Source organism: Barbatula barbatula (assembly GCF_947034865.1).
Source record: "Barbatula barbatula genome assembly, chromosome: 20".
Classification (NCBI taxonomy): Eukaryota; Metazoa; Chordata; class Actinopteri; order Cypriniformes; family Nemacheilidae; genus Barbatula; species Barbatula barbatula.
In genome coordinates, this window is record NC_136783.1 from 21282682 (window position 1) to 21300181 (window position 17500).

Genomic DNA, 17500 nt, shown 5'->3' on the forward strand with positions numbered 1-17500 from the left:
TCCGCGGTAGTTATTTGGGTCGAATTTGTCTCCGCTTTTATGGATTGGGGTAATAAGACCTCGGTTCCAGATGCTGGGGAATATTCCTGTATTAAGGATGGTGTTTAACAGTTTAAGGATGGCAAGTTTGGTCCGTGTTTTTAATCATCTCATTAAGAATGCCATCAATTCCGCTTGCTTTTCTGGATTTAAGTTTGCATATATTATGGCATAGTTCCTCTAGTGTAATTTGGTAATCTAAAGGGTTTTGGTAATCTTTAATAGTTGATTCTAGGGTGCTTAGTTTGTTTTCAAGGGTAGTTTGTTCGTGGTTGTTGTTTATATTACTAAAGAGGTTAGAGAAGTGGTTTATCCATACATCTCTGTTCTGAATGGGTAGTTCTTCATGGTGAGATTTATTAAGTGCGTTCCAATGTTCCCAGAAGCGGTTAGTTTCTAGAGATTGTTCAATTGCTCTTAGCTGATTTTGTATATCTTGTTTCTTTTTTGTCCTTAGGGTGTCTTTATATTCTTTAAGTTTTTCATGGTAGAGTTGGCGTGTGTTTACATTATCCGCATCTCTGTGTTTCTGATTTGACAGAATTCGTACTTCTTTTCTAAGGTTTTTACACTCATTGTCGAACCATTTCTCATTGGCAGGTCTCTTTTTTGTTTTCGTATTTGTTGATTTTAGGTTGGCTAGTGTTGCAGATATTGTAAATATATTGTTAATTCTGTCTACTGCTAAGTTTACGCCTTCGTTATTGTGTGGAAATGGCGTATCTAGGAATTTATTAAGTAGGTTTTGAATTTTTGGTTCACATATTACGCTTTGGTATATATCTTCACTATTTTGTTTCCATCTGTATGCGTGTTTAAGGCTATGGAGTTGAGTTTGATTTGGTGCCTCAGTGTTAGGTTTAGATCTGTTTAGGTAAAGAGTAATTTTACTGTGGTCTGATAAAGGGGTTAGTGTGCTAACTGTAAACGCTCTGAGAGAATTTGGATTTAGATCGGTGATGAAGTAGTCTACTGAACTGTTACCCATCTTGGAACTATAAGTATACCTACCATATGAGTCTCCGCGCAGTCTGCCATTGTTCTCTCTGTTTGCTCTCTGTTTGTTCCAAACCTGCGGTCATTTCTTTATATGGTTGAACACAAAGAAAAATATTTCTGACATTTCCTAGACATCATTGCCTACCGTAGTACCAATAGTGGTTAAAGAACAGAACTTTCATTTTTCCTAAATTCCTCAAAATATATATATTTTTTTTTTTTTCATTCTTACAAATATATCTCTTCGTGTTCATCAGAGCAAAGACATGTAAACAGGTTCTATATCCCTTTAACTCACGAATTCACGAGGTTAGTCAGCGATAGTAAATAATTCAGCAAGATCAAATCCATCACGTGTTTTAAGAAATATATAGCAAATAAAACGACATAAATAAACGAAATCAATCAAATAGACTAGATAGACGGCGAGTGACGTCATGTCGATGAGAGTTACGTCATGTCGATGAGGAGGGAACGCATAAAGTTTTGTCAAACAAACATCGGTGACGTCACGGTGTCATGGCGGCGAGCGGTGCGACTGTGTCAGTTTTAACTCCGAACGGCAGAAGACAGACAGTGAAAGTGTCTCCAAACACCCCGTTACTGCAGGTGAGACAGACTTTATACATCACACAGACACTTAACATACACGTGCTTGACATGACAAGAGCTTTAGCATTAGCATTAAACCCGCAGTCACCGTTATAAACACACGAGCTGTTGACTCATCCACACGATCACAAAACAATAAACAAATGTTTCTTATCAAACATAATTATACGTGTTCATCATTAGCACATAACTGTATTATCACTATAACTATACCTCTAATAAGAATATATGACATAAAAACGTATCCCTGTGTACTGTGGTGGGCTATATGAGACCAGTTTTTTTTATTGCTTTTTGTTGTCCTTGTGTTGTTCCAGTTGCTTCCATTGTTTACCTCATCTGTAAGTCGCTTTGGATATATGTTTGACTGCTAAATGACTAAATTGAAATGTAAAGACTCGAAAATCTGATGTGTCATCAGGGTTAGTTTTTGGCAAATAACATGAATGACACGAGTTAAATGACGAATGAAATATATGAATGCTGCGATATTTTCTTCTTCAGGTTCTTGAGGATGTGTGTAAGAAACACGGCTTTGATCCTGACGAACATGGACTCAAGTGAGTTTTCATCACACAATAGAAGTGTGTCCATGTCTGTTACACTACAGTTTTACTGGCATGTTCCTGTCAACACGGTGTGTTTGTTTCCCAGCTCATCGTCTCTTTGTCTGCAGGTTTCAGAGGAATGTTCTGGATTTAACTCTCCAGTGGCGGTTTGCTAGTCTGCCAAATAATGCCAAACTGGAGGTTGTCCCATGTTCACGTCATCAGACAGGAGCAGAAAGTGTGGTGTGTGTAAACTTCATCATCATCATCATCATCATAATCATACACGTGTCAAGTGATTTCTGTCATCATCACCTTTAATCGAGCAGTGTACATGCTCTATTAAACACATGAACTAAAGCTGCAAGTGTGTGATGTTAGGATTCAGTGCATGAAATGATGTGTTATATTCATCACTGATAGGCTGTGTCATGTGTGCGTGCTGAATTATTTTCACAGGATTGGTTTGTTACAATATAAAAATAGTCAGAACCTTGTTTGAGTTCTTACTTTTTAAAAACATTTATCTATTTATCTTCATCCCCCCACCACGCACACACTTCTGAAACTTTTCATTACAGTTATTATTTACATTACACCGTGTCTATACCGGACGCAAAAGGCGCAACGAGACACGATAAAACACATTAGAAACGCATTACAACTCATTATAATTTCAAATTTTGTCCACACTGGATGCGGTGCGATGAGACAAGCCCATTAAGAACAAGCAAGTTGGCATGTCGCACCTGTTGCGTCAGGTGTTGACACGGTGTTATTATGTCAAACTAAATGTTTCATTTTATTTCTGGGGAATTCTTTGTTATATGAACTCTTACATGAATCTCAACTCTGTTTTCATCGTTCTGTCTGATTCCTGTTGTTTACACTGGAGCTAAAACATCAACACTTTCCTGATGTTGTTTGCCTCCTGTCACACTGTTATTTACCTCGGCGTGTGATGGATGAGGAGTGTTGTTGATGGCTATGGAGTTCACAGGAAGGGCTGTATGACATCAGAGCTCGGGGCTCTGCGGTAGGCCACTGACTGATGACATCATCAGTGCTCAGCGGGTCAAGCACACGTGTCGTGTGGACCACCCACAGCCAAACACACACTCTGCCGTCTTCGTGTAAGATGTGCAGTGAACCTTTGTTCACATCTGCACCGTTTCACTCACAAGAATATGTTAACAACGCTGAAATAAAAGACAACAATGTGTTTTTGTTCAGCGCGGTTGTAAAGCATGATGGGTAACCAGCATCCTCACCCCCCTGACAGTGTTTCTCACCCGTGTTTCAGCCATTTAGCATGTCGCTTGGGTCAACTAGACGATACACACTCCCTGCACACTACCTTAACCCATAAATATGAGATGCATTCATGTTCATTATCATCATCACTCAAGCTGATGCTTCTCATGAAGGTTTTCTTTGTGTTGGGATTCAGGTTCGAATCGCCCTGCAGTTAGAGGACGGCTCACGTCTTCAGGGAAATTTCTCCAGCGGGCAGACTTTATGGGATCTACTGACACACTTTCCTCGGATCAGGTGTGCTGTGAACATGTTGATGTTTAGAACCGTGTGTGTTGATATTGATGAAACCAGGACACATTCCTCTCCTGGAACAGAATCTAGTTGTGGTTTATTAATGTGAGCGCTCCGTGGGCCTGTTTATGATGTCCAGGCATAAGTTCTTTCAACATATTCCCCATGCTTCCACCCCCTCCTCCCTTGGCCTGCAGACTCCGGCCTGGTTCATCTTGTCCAACTGTGTTTTATTTAGCGTGCTGAGGCACACGTGTGTGTTCTCTTCCTGACAGATATTGTGACGTGTTTTTTCTTCACAGGCCGTCTGGAGTCACACCCGTGTGTGTTTACATGAGAGATGAGGTGTGTTTACACTTTACCTGCTGTTTGACACGGGACGTCAGATGTGCTCGCATGCGTTCTCTAAATATGATCAAACAGTCGCAGAATGCTGTGTATTTCATGATGTTCACTTCTTCAGATCAGCGGCGAGGCGGCGCTGAAGAAAACCTCTCTGAAGTCTCTGGGTCTCACAGGAGGAAGTGCCATCATACGGTGAGCTGTGATGTCATATGGATGGTATCATATGGATAGCGATGCTGATAACTTTGGGTTTGTTTCTGTCTGGTAGATATGTGCTCAAAACTGCTCCCGCTTCAGGTGACCTCACTGAAGCTGTCGCCACACCAACGGAGGCTGTTGCCAGAGCAACCGAATCGCAGACTCCTCCTCCAGAAACATCCATCCTCCCTGTTTCTGTGGAAACCGCTGAGGCCACTCCCCCAGTGAACCAGACACTTCCTGACAGACAAGAAGAGGAGGACCCTAACAAAGTCCAAGAGCAAAGCGTGCGACCCAAAACTAGACCAGCTGCTGTCCAGCCGGATCTAGTGACACAAACAGATGAAGAGCGGCCGGGTACATCCCAACAACAGCATGGCTCCGCCCACCCAGCCACAACCACTAACTTTGTGCCATTTTCTGGAGGCGGTCAGCGTCTGGGGGGTCCTGGGACGAGTGGACTGAAGACCTCCACATCATGGACATCATCTGTGTCCTCCAGCCCACCTAAAGCCAAAAAACCCAAACCAAACCATGAAGTCAAAGTAAGACTCGGAAGTCTGTTCCTTCTTTTATTAAAATAATGTTTGTTTGTTTGTTTGTTGTTTTCCTTTCATGCATCTGTCTGTCTCTCAAAGCATCTGCTGTCCATTTGTTTGGAGAGACGGACGTTGTGTTTTTATTGTGTCTGAATTCAATCATGCATCACGTCACACAAACAGTCGTCTTGTGTTTGTTTCTCTCTAAACACACACACACACACTCTTTAGAAGCTGTGTTTGTGAGGACTTGTTGACTAAATCCTTCCGTCGAAACCCTCACTCAAGCCTGTGGATGTGATTGACATCAAATATGATTTGTTTGACTGTATTTCTGATGATGTCATCTGTCTGTGTGTGACCTCTCACATGTGCTCTGTTCAGTCTGTTGACAGAAAGCCGCTGATCTTTCATCTGGACGCAGGGTCCCGTTACCATGACGATACAGAACTTCCTGATGAGTTCTTTGAGGTGACGGTGGATGACGTGAGGAAGAGATTTGCACAGCTGAAGAGTGAGAGGTGAAAAACACACACACACACACACACATGTTCTCATACAACGCTGATGTTGATTTCACCACATAAAACCTGAAAACCTTTCCCTGTGTGTGTGTGTGTGTGTGTGTGTGTGTTAGGAGAGCTCTTGAAGAATCTCCTCTCATGACTAAATCTCTCAGAGAGGCTCAGATGAAGGAGAAGCTGGACAGGTACCCAAAGGTGAGACACCTGAACACATCATCATGACATCATGTGATCTGGTGTTCTGCTGCTGTGATTGGTGATCATGTGATGACATTGTGTGTGTGTGTCAGGTGGTGTTAAGGCTTCAGTTTCCAGACCGGCAGGTTCTGCAGGGCTTCTTCACACCTCTGGAAACGGGTCAGAATGGACTTTTGATGGTCTTTAATCTTTAGTGGTTGTTAACGACACATTTAAAATATTGTTTATATTTATTGATAAATACGTTATAAATGAGTCACTGATTAAAGTTCAATATGAGTTTTTACTGTAAGATTAACAGCATTCATGCATGATAAACACACACTCTCTGTGTCCTGCGATTTTGTTTTCTTCAGTTGGTGATCTGAGACATTTCATCACATCTCACCTGCAGGACCCACAAATTAAGTTTTACCTGTGTGAGTACACAAGCACACATGCACAAAAACGCACACATGCACAAAAACACACACGGACACACGCACAAAAACACACACATGCACAAAAACACACACGGACACATGCACAAAAACATACAAACACACACGCACAAAAACATACACGAACACATGCACAAAAACATACAAACACACACGCACAAAAACATACAAACACACACGCACAAAAACATACAAACACACACGCACAAAAACATACACGAACACATGCACAAAAACATACAAACACACACGCACAAAAACATACAAACACACACGCACAAAAACATACAAACACACACGCACAAAAACATACAAACACACACGCACAAAAACATACAAACACACACGCACAAAAACATACAAACACACACGCACAAAAACATACACGAATACATGCACAAAAACATACAAACACACACGCACAAAAACATACACGAACACATGCACAAAAACATACAAACACACATGCACAAAAACACACACGGACACACGCACAAAAACACACACATGCACAAGAACACACACGGACACATGCACAAAAACGCACACATGCACAAAAACACACACGGACACATGCACAAAAACATACAAACACACACGCACAAAAACATACACGAACACATGCACAAAAACATACAAACACACACGCACAAAAACATACAAACACACACGCACAAAAACATACACGAACACATGCACAAAAACATACAAACACACACGCACAAAAACATACACACACACACGCACAAAAACATACAAACACACACGCACAAAAACATACAAACACACACGCACAAAAACATACAAACACACACGCACAAAAACATACACGAATACATGCACAAAAACATACAAACACACACGCACAAAAACATACACGAACACATGCACAAAAACATACAAACACACACGCACAAAAACATACAAACACACACGCACAAAAACATACACGAACACATGCACAAAAACATACACGAACACATGCACAAAAACACACAAACACACACGCACAAAAACATACAAACACACACGCACAAAAACATACACGAACACACGCACAAAAACATACACGAACACACGCACAAAAACATACACGAACACACGCACAAAAACATACACGAACACACGCACAAAAACATACACGAACACACGCACAAAAACATACAAACACACACGCACAAAAACATACAAACACACACGCACAAAAACATACAAACACACACGCACAAAAACATACAAACACACACGCACAAAAACATACAAACACACACGCACAAAAACATACAAACACACACGCACAAAAACATACAAACACACACGCACAAAAACATACACGAATACATGCACAAAAACATACAAACACACACGCACAAAAACATACACGAACACATGCACAAAAACATACAAACACACACGCACAAAAACATACACGAACACACACGCACAAAAACATACACGAACACATGCACAAAAACATACACGAACACATGCACAAAAACACACAAACACACACGCACAAAAACATACAAACACACACGCACAAAAACATACACGAACACACGCACAAAAACATACACGAACACACGCACAAAAACATACACGAACACACGCACAAAAACATACAAACACACACGCACAAAAACATACACGCACACACGCACAAAAACATACACGAACACATGCACAAAAACATACAAACACACACGCACAAAAACATACACGCACACGCACACACGCACAAAAACATACACGAACACACGCACAAAAACATACACGAACACACGCACAAAAACATACACGAACACACGCACAAAAACATACACGAACACACGCACAAAAACATACAAACACACACGCACAAAAACATACACGCACACACGCACAAAAACATACACGAACACATGCACAAAAACATACAAACACACACGCACAAAAACATACACGCACACATGCACAAAAACACACAAACACACACGCACAAAAACATACAAACACACACGCACAAAAACATATAAAACACACACGCACAAAAACATACACGCACACGCACACACGCACAAAAACATACACGAACACATGCACAAAAACACACAAACACACACGCACAAAAACATACAAACACACACGCACAAAAACATATAAAACACACACGCACAAAAACATACACGAACACACGCACAAAAACATACACGAACACATGCACAAAAACATACAAACACACACTCACAAAAACATACAAACACATACGCACAAAAACATACACGCACACACGCACAAAAACATACACGAACACATGCACAAAAACATACAAATACACACGCACAAAAACACACACGAACACACGCACACATGCACAAAAACACACACGCACACATGCACAAAAACACACACGCACACATGCACAAAAACACACACGCACACATGCACAAAACACACACGCACACATGCACAACAACACACACGCACACATGCACAAAAACACACACGCACAAAAACACACACGCACACATGCACAAAAACAAACACGCACACATGCACAAAAACAAACACGCACACATGCACAATAACACACTGATATTTTCTTAAATGGTGTGTGTTTAATCTGTGTTTCTTTTCTTTTCTAGTTGTTGCTCCACCTAAAATCATTCTGGATGATCCCAGTGTCACACTGTTTCAGGTGTGTGTGTGTGTGTGTGTGTGTGTGTGTGTGTGTGCTTATATAAATGTAATTTATAATAATTACACAGATTGACATTGGTCTCATTCATGTCATCATCATGAGATTAACTCATAAATTCACCCCCCCACACACATACACACACACACACACACACGTATTGTTTTTGTGTAACAGCTGTCTCTCTGTCTCTGTGTGTGTGTGTCAGAATTGTAGAGCCACAGACAGCATGTGTATTCATTTTCCATCATGCAATGGAAGGAATGTTACACACACACACACACACACACACAGTCAGAAGTCCTAATATTAGAAATGAGGACGGAGATGACTGTCCTAGCCTCAGTACAGAAACACATCTGACATACAGCTTGTGTGTGTGTGTGAGTGAGTAGAAGGTTGATAAACTAGTTTTAAAAAATGTGAAAAATGGTTAATCATCATGTAATTTATCACACTTTCATGAATCTCGATTATTTTACTCATAAATTCTCTGTCTGTCCGTCTCAGGCGAGTCTTTTCCCTGCTGCTGTGGTGTATTTTGGCTCTGATGTGAGAACAGGTTTGTTAACATCTCTTTCATCTGCTGTCCAAACCAATAACATCAACTTAATCTCATTTACTGGAAGCACAGAGTGCATTCTGGGTAACAGAGGGATTCTCATTCATCTGATATAGTTAAAGTGCTGTGAAGTTGTAACGTCAGTGTGTAGTTCAGATTTATTTACAGTCAGGCGTCTGTTTGATTTCACAGAGTGTTATCTGCGCAGCGATTTGCTGGACGACAGTGTCTCCGCCCTGCAGGCAGATGAGGTCATCACAGGGTAAATCTCTCTCCAGATTTAAATGTATTTCTAGTGTGAACTGCTCATGACAGACAGTGGATGTGTATCACCACCGATCAGATGAGATTCTACTGCTGCAGATGTTCCGCTACGTGAATGAATGATGACCATTTAAAGCTCTGTTGGAGATAATCACACCACACACACACAAACATGCTGCTTACTACTCGTACACACACATTTGGGTTTTTCCGGGAGCGTCGTCATTCTCCCCACTGGAATTCCTTTGAGGTTCCAGCCCAATGTGACATTCCGATGGTTGTTTCCTCTAACATCCGCTCTAAAGATAGCGACTGCTTTCCTAGAAACCCCTCCAGCACACACACACACATACACACATCAAAGCACATGTTGTTTCCTGTTGTGTCTGATGTGTAAACACACACACACACACACACACACACACACAGAGCTCTTGAGTTGTGGCCGGTCATGTGTGTAATCGTGCTGATTTAGTGTTGTGACACCAGATGCCATTCAGATGCAACACAACTTTGAACTTGTTTTTATCTTGACACGCTGTCTTACACACACAAGACCGTCCCATCAGTCAGATGAGAAAGTGTTGAAGATAAACTCAGTTCATTCGGTTCATGAGTCTGTTAACTACTCAAGCATCCTGACATACATGAATTCACATGAGATTAAAGTCGTACAGGAAGTCGCTAATGAATGATGAAAGCATTTTCACCGGCGTGACCCTCGAGAGGTTGTGACCTTTGACCTGTATCAGTCACATGAAAGCGGTCAGAGCTGAACACATGCACTTCCTCCTAAACACACACACACACACACACACACACACACAAGGAATGATGAAGTAATGTTCCTCTCAATCGATCACACACTCATTCTGTGTCTGTGTGTGTGTGACAGCTGTATGCCGCACTCTCCTCCTCCCGTCTCTTCATCTGTGACCTCTGAAGATGTTCTTGAAGACAATGTGTCATCATCTGGTTCCTCCGGTCAGCAGAGGGCGGTGGAGGACGAGTCAGACTCTCAAATTTCAGCACACAGACCCGTGAAAACTGATCCCAGTCAAGTACCCAAGTGGCTGAAACTGCCAGGTGTGTTTTTCTCATCAAGCACTCACAATGACTCTCGCTTTATCAATAACGCTGTAAACGCTGTAAACATCAATAACACTCTGTAAACATCAATAACACTCTGTAAACATCAATAACACTCTGTAAACATCAATAACACTCTGTAAACATCAATAACACTCTGTAAACATCAATAGCACTCTGTAAACATCAATAGCACTCTGTAAACATCAATAACACTCTGTAAACATCAATAGCACTCTGTAAACATCAATAACACTCTGTAAACACCAATAACACGCTGTAAACAACAATAGCACTCTGTAAACATCAATAACACTCTGTAAACATCAATAACACTCTGTAAACATCAATAACACTCTGTAAACATCAATAACACTCTGTAAACATCAATAACACGCTGTAAACATCAATAGCACTCTGTAAACACCAATAGCACTCTGTAAACACCAATAGCACGCTGTAAACAACAATAACACGCTGTAAACACCAATAACACGCTGTAAACACCAATAACACTCTGTAAACACCAATAACACTCTGTAAACACCAATAACACGCTGTAAACATCAATAACACTCTGTAAACATCAATAACACGCTGTAAACACCAATAACACGCTGTAAACACCAATAACACTCTGTAAACACCAATAACACGCTGTAAACATCAATAACACTCTGTAAACACCAATAGCACTCTGTAAACACCAATAGCACGCTGTAAACAACAATAACACGCTGTAAACACCAATAACACGCTGTAAACACCAATAACACTCTGTAAACACCAATAACACGCTGTAAACATCAATAACACTCTGTAAACATCAATAACACGCTGTAAACATCACTAACACTCTGTAAACACCAATAGCACTCTGTAAACACCAATAACACTCTGTAAACATCACTAACACTCTGTAAACACCAATAGCACTCTGTAAACACCAATAGCACTCTGTAAACACCAATAACACTCTGTAAACAACAATAACACCCTGTAAACACCAATAGCACTCTGTAAACACCAATAGCACTCTGTAAACACCAATAGCACTCTGTAAACACCAATAGCACTCTGTAAACACCAATAGCACTCTGTAAACACCAATAGCACTCTGTAAACACCAATAGCACTCTGTAAACACCAATAGCACTCTGTAAACACCAATAGCACTCTGTAAACAACAATAGCACTCTGTAAACATCAATAACACTCTGTAAACATCAATAACACTCTGTAAACATCAATAACACTCTGTAAACATCAATAACACTCTGTAAACATCAATAACACGCTGTAAACATCAATAGCACTCTGTAAACACCAATAGCACTCTGTAAACACCAATAGCACGCTGTAAACAACAATAACACGCTGTAAACACCAATAACACGCTGTAAACACCAATAACACTCTGTAAACACCAATAACACGCTGTAAACATCAATAACACTCTGTAAACATCAATAACACGCTGTAAACATCACTAACACTCTGTAAACACCAATAGCACTCTGTAAACACCAATAACACTCTGTAAACATCACTAACACTCTGTAAACACCAATAGCACTCTGTAAACACCAATAGCACTCTGTAAACACCAATAACACTCTGTAAACAACAATAACACCCTGTAAACACCAATAGCACTCTGTAAACACCAATAGCACTCTGTAAACACCAATAGCACTCTGTAAACACCAATAGCACTCTGTAAACACCAATAGCACTCTGTAAACACCAATAGCACTCTGTAAACACCAATAGCACTCTGTAAACACCAATAGCACTCTGTAAACACCAATAGCACGCTGTAAACACCAATAGCACTCTGTAAACACCAATAACACGCTGTAAACACCAATAACACGCTGTAAACACCAATAACACGCTGTAAACACCAATAGCACTCTGTAAACACCAATAACACGCTGTAAACATCAATAACACGCTGTAAACACCAATAACACGCTGTAAACACCAATAACACGCTGTAAACACCAATAACACGCTGTAAACACCAATAACACGCTGTAAACACCAATAACACGCTGTAAACATCAATAGCACTCTGTAAACACCAATAGCACTCTGTAAACACCAATAACACGCTGTAAACACCAATAACACGCTGTAAACATCAATAGCACTCTGTAAACACCAATAACACTCTGTAAACACCAATAACACTCTGTAAACATCAAAACACTCTGTAAACACCAATAACACTCTGTAAACACCAATAACACTCTGTAAACACTGAATGTTTTTATATCATGTGTTTTCAGGTAAGAAGTGACTGGATACGCGACTGATGTCTGGAGTGACGCAGCTGTGCCATTACAGATGTACATTTATAGTTTTACTATAATTCATCATGTAACAAATAAAACCGTGATGTCAATTGCCAGTCGAGTTTGCTCTTATAAGTCTCCAAAGACATGATGTCTGTTTTGTTGTAAAGGTTTTTTTATATAATTTTCTTGAGCTGTTGAGCGTATCTGATCAGTATGAATGTATGTTTCATATAGGACAGATGAGATTAAGATCTGATGTTTAATGTCAGTTTGTTTCTGTCGACACACATGACACAGTAACCTCTGTAACATCAGGAGCATTTCTCATTCATTCATGGTTCACTATCACTATCAGTCTTCAGTAGATGTGTTCAGTACACACACACACACTGCTGCCCATCTGAGAGCACTCTAAAGGGTCTGCTGGGTGGTGGTGGGGTGTCAGTTTTTAAGTCTGTGCCCCCAGCAGTGTCATTCAGTGTTAATAATTTCCAGCTGTGATGGCTGTTTGAAGGGGCGCGATGTGTTTGATGAAGAACTCGCACTGAACGCACCTGCTGACAGTTTGAAGGACTCCACACAAGTGACTCCTCGAGTGTCCTCACTTTAACACAATAAACATTGAATCTGATCATACAAATAATACTAATTGAGACTAAATTTAACTGCTTTTTACTTTATAAATATTTTGAAGTTTACTTAAGTGAAACAGAGCTAATTTACAAATAGTTGTATTGCACCTACAAGTGATACTGATAGTCTTGTATTAGCACATTTGGTTAGTTGATGAAAGAACACCTTAATGTAAACTACAATGAACTTACAAGTTTATGTGAAATGTAAAACATTTACACTTATGCATTTGGCAGATGCTTTTATCCAAAGCGACTTACACTGCATTATCCTAAACATTTATGTATGTGCAATCCCCTGTGATCCAACACACAACTTGCGTTGTTAACACAATGCTCTTACCACTGAGATACAAAAACAACTAAAGTTCTTTATACCCTTAACCTAGGTTTAAAATAAAAAACATGGTTTTACTAGTGTTAAAAAACAAGGTTACTGTAGTTAGACCATGGTTACCACTTAACAACTATTAGTATAAAACTATGGTTTTGAAAAAGGTTTCTCATTATTAAAAAAATTAATCACAACTACAAGTCAAGTGTAGGAGACTGGGGACGGTTGCAACCCTTTTTCTATTTCCTTCAGTTTCTCAGACAAACTTTTAATATTTTAAACCCACATTTATACTTAAACAGACAAAGTCAAATGTTGCAACCGACCCCATAATAGGAGAGAGTTGCAACATTCATTCAAATGTAATCAAATTATTTCATAACATCATTTTTAAATGTATTTATTTTATTTGTGAACATACAAATATTTTGCCAGTTTAACTTTTTATTTGAGAACAAAATCCAAGATACTGAAGGTGTACTGAAATACTTTGGATTAAAACTTTATTTACATATTTTCAAGTAATGAGCAACAAACCATGTTTATTAATTTGTCTTTTTAATAATAATTTGGCTATGCTGTTAATGTAGGCTTCATCGTCTAGTCTGACAGTATCTACTTTAAAAGGTTACTATTGAAAGAGTTCTTTATTAATCCATAAAATTACAATCGTATATGTTAATATGACCAGTTTTTGCATCGCTGTTGTCATAATATGTTGCAACTGTTCCTACACTGTCAGACATGAAAGAAATAGTGATTCTAGCCAGACACAAATGCCAGCGATGCCTTTTAGAAGCTAAGAAAACACTGATTTAAATGGTAGAAATATATAATGGTTCACACAAACAGTTTAGAGAGTGAGAGAAAAAAATCTGTGCATTAAAAAAAATACTTTTTCAACTTGAAATTTAGTTTGGCTAGAAGGAGTGGTCACATATGTCTGATCATGTCCAGTAGTATATGCAGTATGAGCATCATCACTCATCGCTCTTTCCTGACCGGAGGAATAAGCCATATTGTAAACGTCCATCATCTCCCCCACACCTAGAATAGCCAAGAGATATGTTTAGCTCCATTAAAGATCCAATACAAGTATAGAGGAAAGAAATGTACATTTGAACTCAGTTTATATCCTATTTAAGTACACAAGAAGTAGACTAAAATGATTTTTCAGATTTTAAGTACACCAGTATTGCGCTTGAATAAACTTTGTAAAAGAATGTAAAAGTAAGTTTGTGTAGTGCTGAAATCTTGCCTTCGATCTGATGAAACATGTATTATTGTGAATTTTATGTTTGTGTGAGTCGGTCTGAACAAATCAGATTCTGAATGAATGGACTGTAAGTCCCTCTAGTGGTCAGTTCATGTTCTGAGGAGGATTCCTGACAGATGGCCGTACAGACCCAAAAATCCCTCACGCCCAACTGAGGACCATCAGCCGTCCAGAATACAGGTGTGCGCGCGCTCATGATGATGATGTTAAATATAAATGTTATTTAAATCACATCTGTTGAGAGAAACATCATCAAATACCTGTCAAATAGTGAGCCATGTTTAACTCGCATGTTATAAATGCTTAATAAATGTATTTATTCATCATTTATTTTATTGATTATTATCTTGATGTTGTTTGTAATATAGTCTGTCAGACTGGACACTGAAGGGTGTTGTGTTGTTTTTTGGAAACACTACAGTATCAGGGGAAATTCTCACTATTAACTTGTTGTTATTAACATGTCTTTTAGTGGCATATTGGCTGTTTATTAGTCCTTATAAAGCACATATTCTGCATGTCCATACTCTACATCCCTAATCCTAGCCAATACCCAAACCTAACTACTACCTTACTAACTATTAATAAGCAACAAATGAAGAGTTTATTGAGGAGAAAGTTGTAATTTATGGTTTGTTAATAGAGAGAATTGCCCCTATACTGAAGTGTGACCTGTTTATACCTGCTCACTATTTGGCAGATATTTTCATTAGAATCCCCCTTTTTATTCATGCAGTTATAACTGCTTTATAATGCATTTGTAAATAACTTATTAATCATTAATGAACACATTTATAAATGCTTCATAAAGGATACCTTAATGTAAAGTGTTACCAAAATGTCTTTCATGTTGTTCATTCTTTCCCTTGCTTCATCTTTAATCCTCCTCCTAACATGTCTTGTAAACCTTCGGTTCTGTGTAGCGTGTTGACAACATGGCCTATGCTCTCCTACCTGGATAAAAGGCAAATGTATTGGATATGAGTTCAGCACTACTAGTCTGGTTTCCAGAACTGAAATTCTGTCATAATTTCTTCTCTCTCATGTGTTTTTTGACCTGTATGACAGGCTCTTTGTTCAGTGGAACACAACCGAAGATATTTGGAGAAATGGGGTTCGGCATTGTTCTTCGAAACCTTTCCTTTTGTGTTCTGAAGAAGAAAGAATCTCAGTCTTTTTATGTTTACACCTGTGCTGTGTCATGCAAACCTTCTGTAAACATTTTTGTAGTAGAATAATAGTCACAGTGGTTGTTCAACATATTACAGTTTACTATGTGTTAATTGTGTAAATGTGTGTATTGTGCAAATGTATGTATGTTGTGGCACGGAGTCTTGTTCCTTCAGTACCATCAGTTCACTTGTGTACATGACGTGTGACGACAAAGAGATTGGATTTTAATCATCGTGAAGGTGTCTTTAAGAACTCTTTCAGATATTTCTGCACTATTAAAAATAAAAGGTTGTTCAAAGCAATGCCATAGAAGAACCATTTTTGGTTCCACATTGAAGCATTCAGTCAAAGGTTCTTCATGGAGTTTGTGTGAGGAGGAAACCCTGAGAAACTCTCTGCTGTGTCTATATATAAGGCCAGCGAGTGTCCATCTTTATGAACGCTTGTCTAGATGGCATCTGCTCATTCCACCCTGCCGCACCCCTAACGAAATAACTCTCCCCCTACAGACATCCACCGTACGGCCACATGCTCTCAACACATGAATAACACTCGTGTCTCACATCGACTGCTGCGAACATCTCTAAAGAAATGATGGAGGAGTGAGTAATGCACATGTTTTGTGTCTGTGATCGGTGATTTTGACAGTTTTGATTTGTGACCGATCGTGAGTCAGAAGTAGAGGGCAACATTTAAACCAGCGGAGGCGAAGTGTGTGAATCTCCAATTCAACAACCGGTTTATATATAAAGACTTGATCTTACAAAACATCCCTCTGACAGGTGAGAGAAGACCTTTGATTTAAACACACAGACACATCAAATCAGAGATCTTGATGTGAACTTGATGAAGAGAAGTTTGTCATCCCAGACATGAACGCGTCAGATGGTCATCATTTAAACAGAGCCGCAGTTCTGTCTCCTATAGGAGTGGCCCGCTTGTGTCAGCTGACTCTGGGCTGTGCTGTCATCTCATTGGTCGTTCACACTGCCGGATACAATGCCACCTATGGGACGTTCTGTATGGTGGTCTGGAGTTCCTGCTTCGCCGTAACAGGAGTGTTGTTTGTGTTGGACGTGACGCGTCTCCACACGTGTCTTTCCGTGTCCTGGGAGAACGCCACCGTGACGTTTGCCGCCCTGGCCGTCCTCCTCACCTTCACGGCCTCGGTGGTCTATCCCGTGTACTTCTTGAGCTCGG

General features: G+C 39.8%; 2 protein-coding genes across 3 annotated transcripts in view; both read left to right on the forward strand.

Annotated features, from left to right (window-relative positions):
- Positions 1-1475: 1475 nt before the first annotated feature.
- Positions 1476-13532, forward strand: aspscr1 (ASPSCR1 tether for SLC2A4, UBX domain containing). Of its 2 annotated transcripts, none has more exons than XM_079483329.1 (16): positions 1476-1647; positions 2155-2210; positions 2327-2441; positions 3649-3749; positions 4049-4091; positions 4210-4283; positions 4360-4834; positions 5213-5349; positions 5466-5547; positions 5643-5709; positions 5907-5969; positions 8615-8667; positions 9178-9229; positions 9422-9491; positions 10389-10579; positions 12877-13532. In XM_079483329.1, exons 1-16 carry the CDS (start codon positions 1558-1560, stop codon positions 12885-12887), a joined length of 1680 nt encoding a protein of 559 aa, XP_079339455.1. In that variant the 5' UTR covers positions 1476-1557; the 3' UTR covers positions 12888-13532. The 2 variants fall into 2 exon arrangements, 1 of the variants encoding a protein (XP_079339455.1); XR_013788085.1 differs by having other exon boundaries at positions 1517-1647; positions 10439-10579; positions 12877-12997.
- A 3640-nt stretch (positions 13533-17172) lies between these two features.
- Positions 17173-17500, forward strand: part of LOC306909795 (myeloid-associated differentiation marker-like protein 2) — a gene marked incomplete at both ends in the record, with an annotated part of 945 nt that continues 617 nt past the window's right edge. Inside the window, one exon of the mRNA XM_079483832.1 lies at positions 17173-17500. This exon is cut by the window's right edge and continues 617 nt beyond it. Coding sequence (XP_079339958.1) covers positions 17173-17500 — 328 coding nt within the window.

What these genes read in the sequence shown, in the direction of transcription:
- aspscr1 (XM_079483329.1), top strand. Translation starts at nt 1,558, where the DNA reads ATGGCGGCGAGCGGTGCGACTGTGTCAGTTTTAACTCCGAACGGCAGA. An exon ending in GTGTTTACATGAGAGATGAG is followed by an intron (nt 4,092 to 4,209) that starts GTGTGTTTACAC and finishes TCACTTCTTCAG; the next exon opens with ATCAGCGGCGAGGCGGCGCT. An exon ending in CCAGTGTCACACTGTTTCAG is followed by an intron (nt 8,668 to 9,177) that starts GTGTGTGTGTGT and finishes TGTCCGTCTCAG; the next exon opens with GCGAGTCTTTTCCCTGCTGC.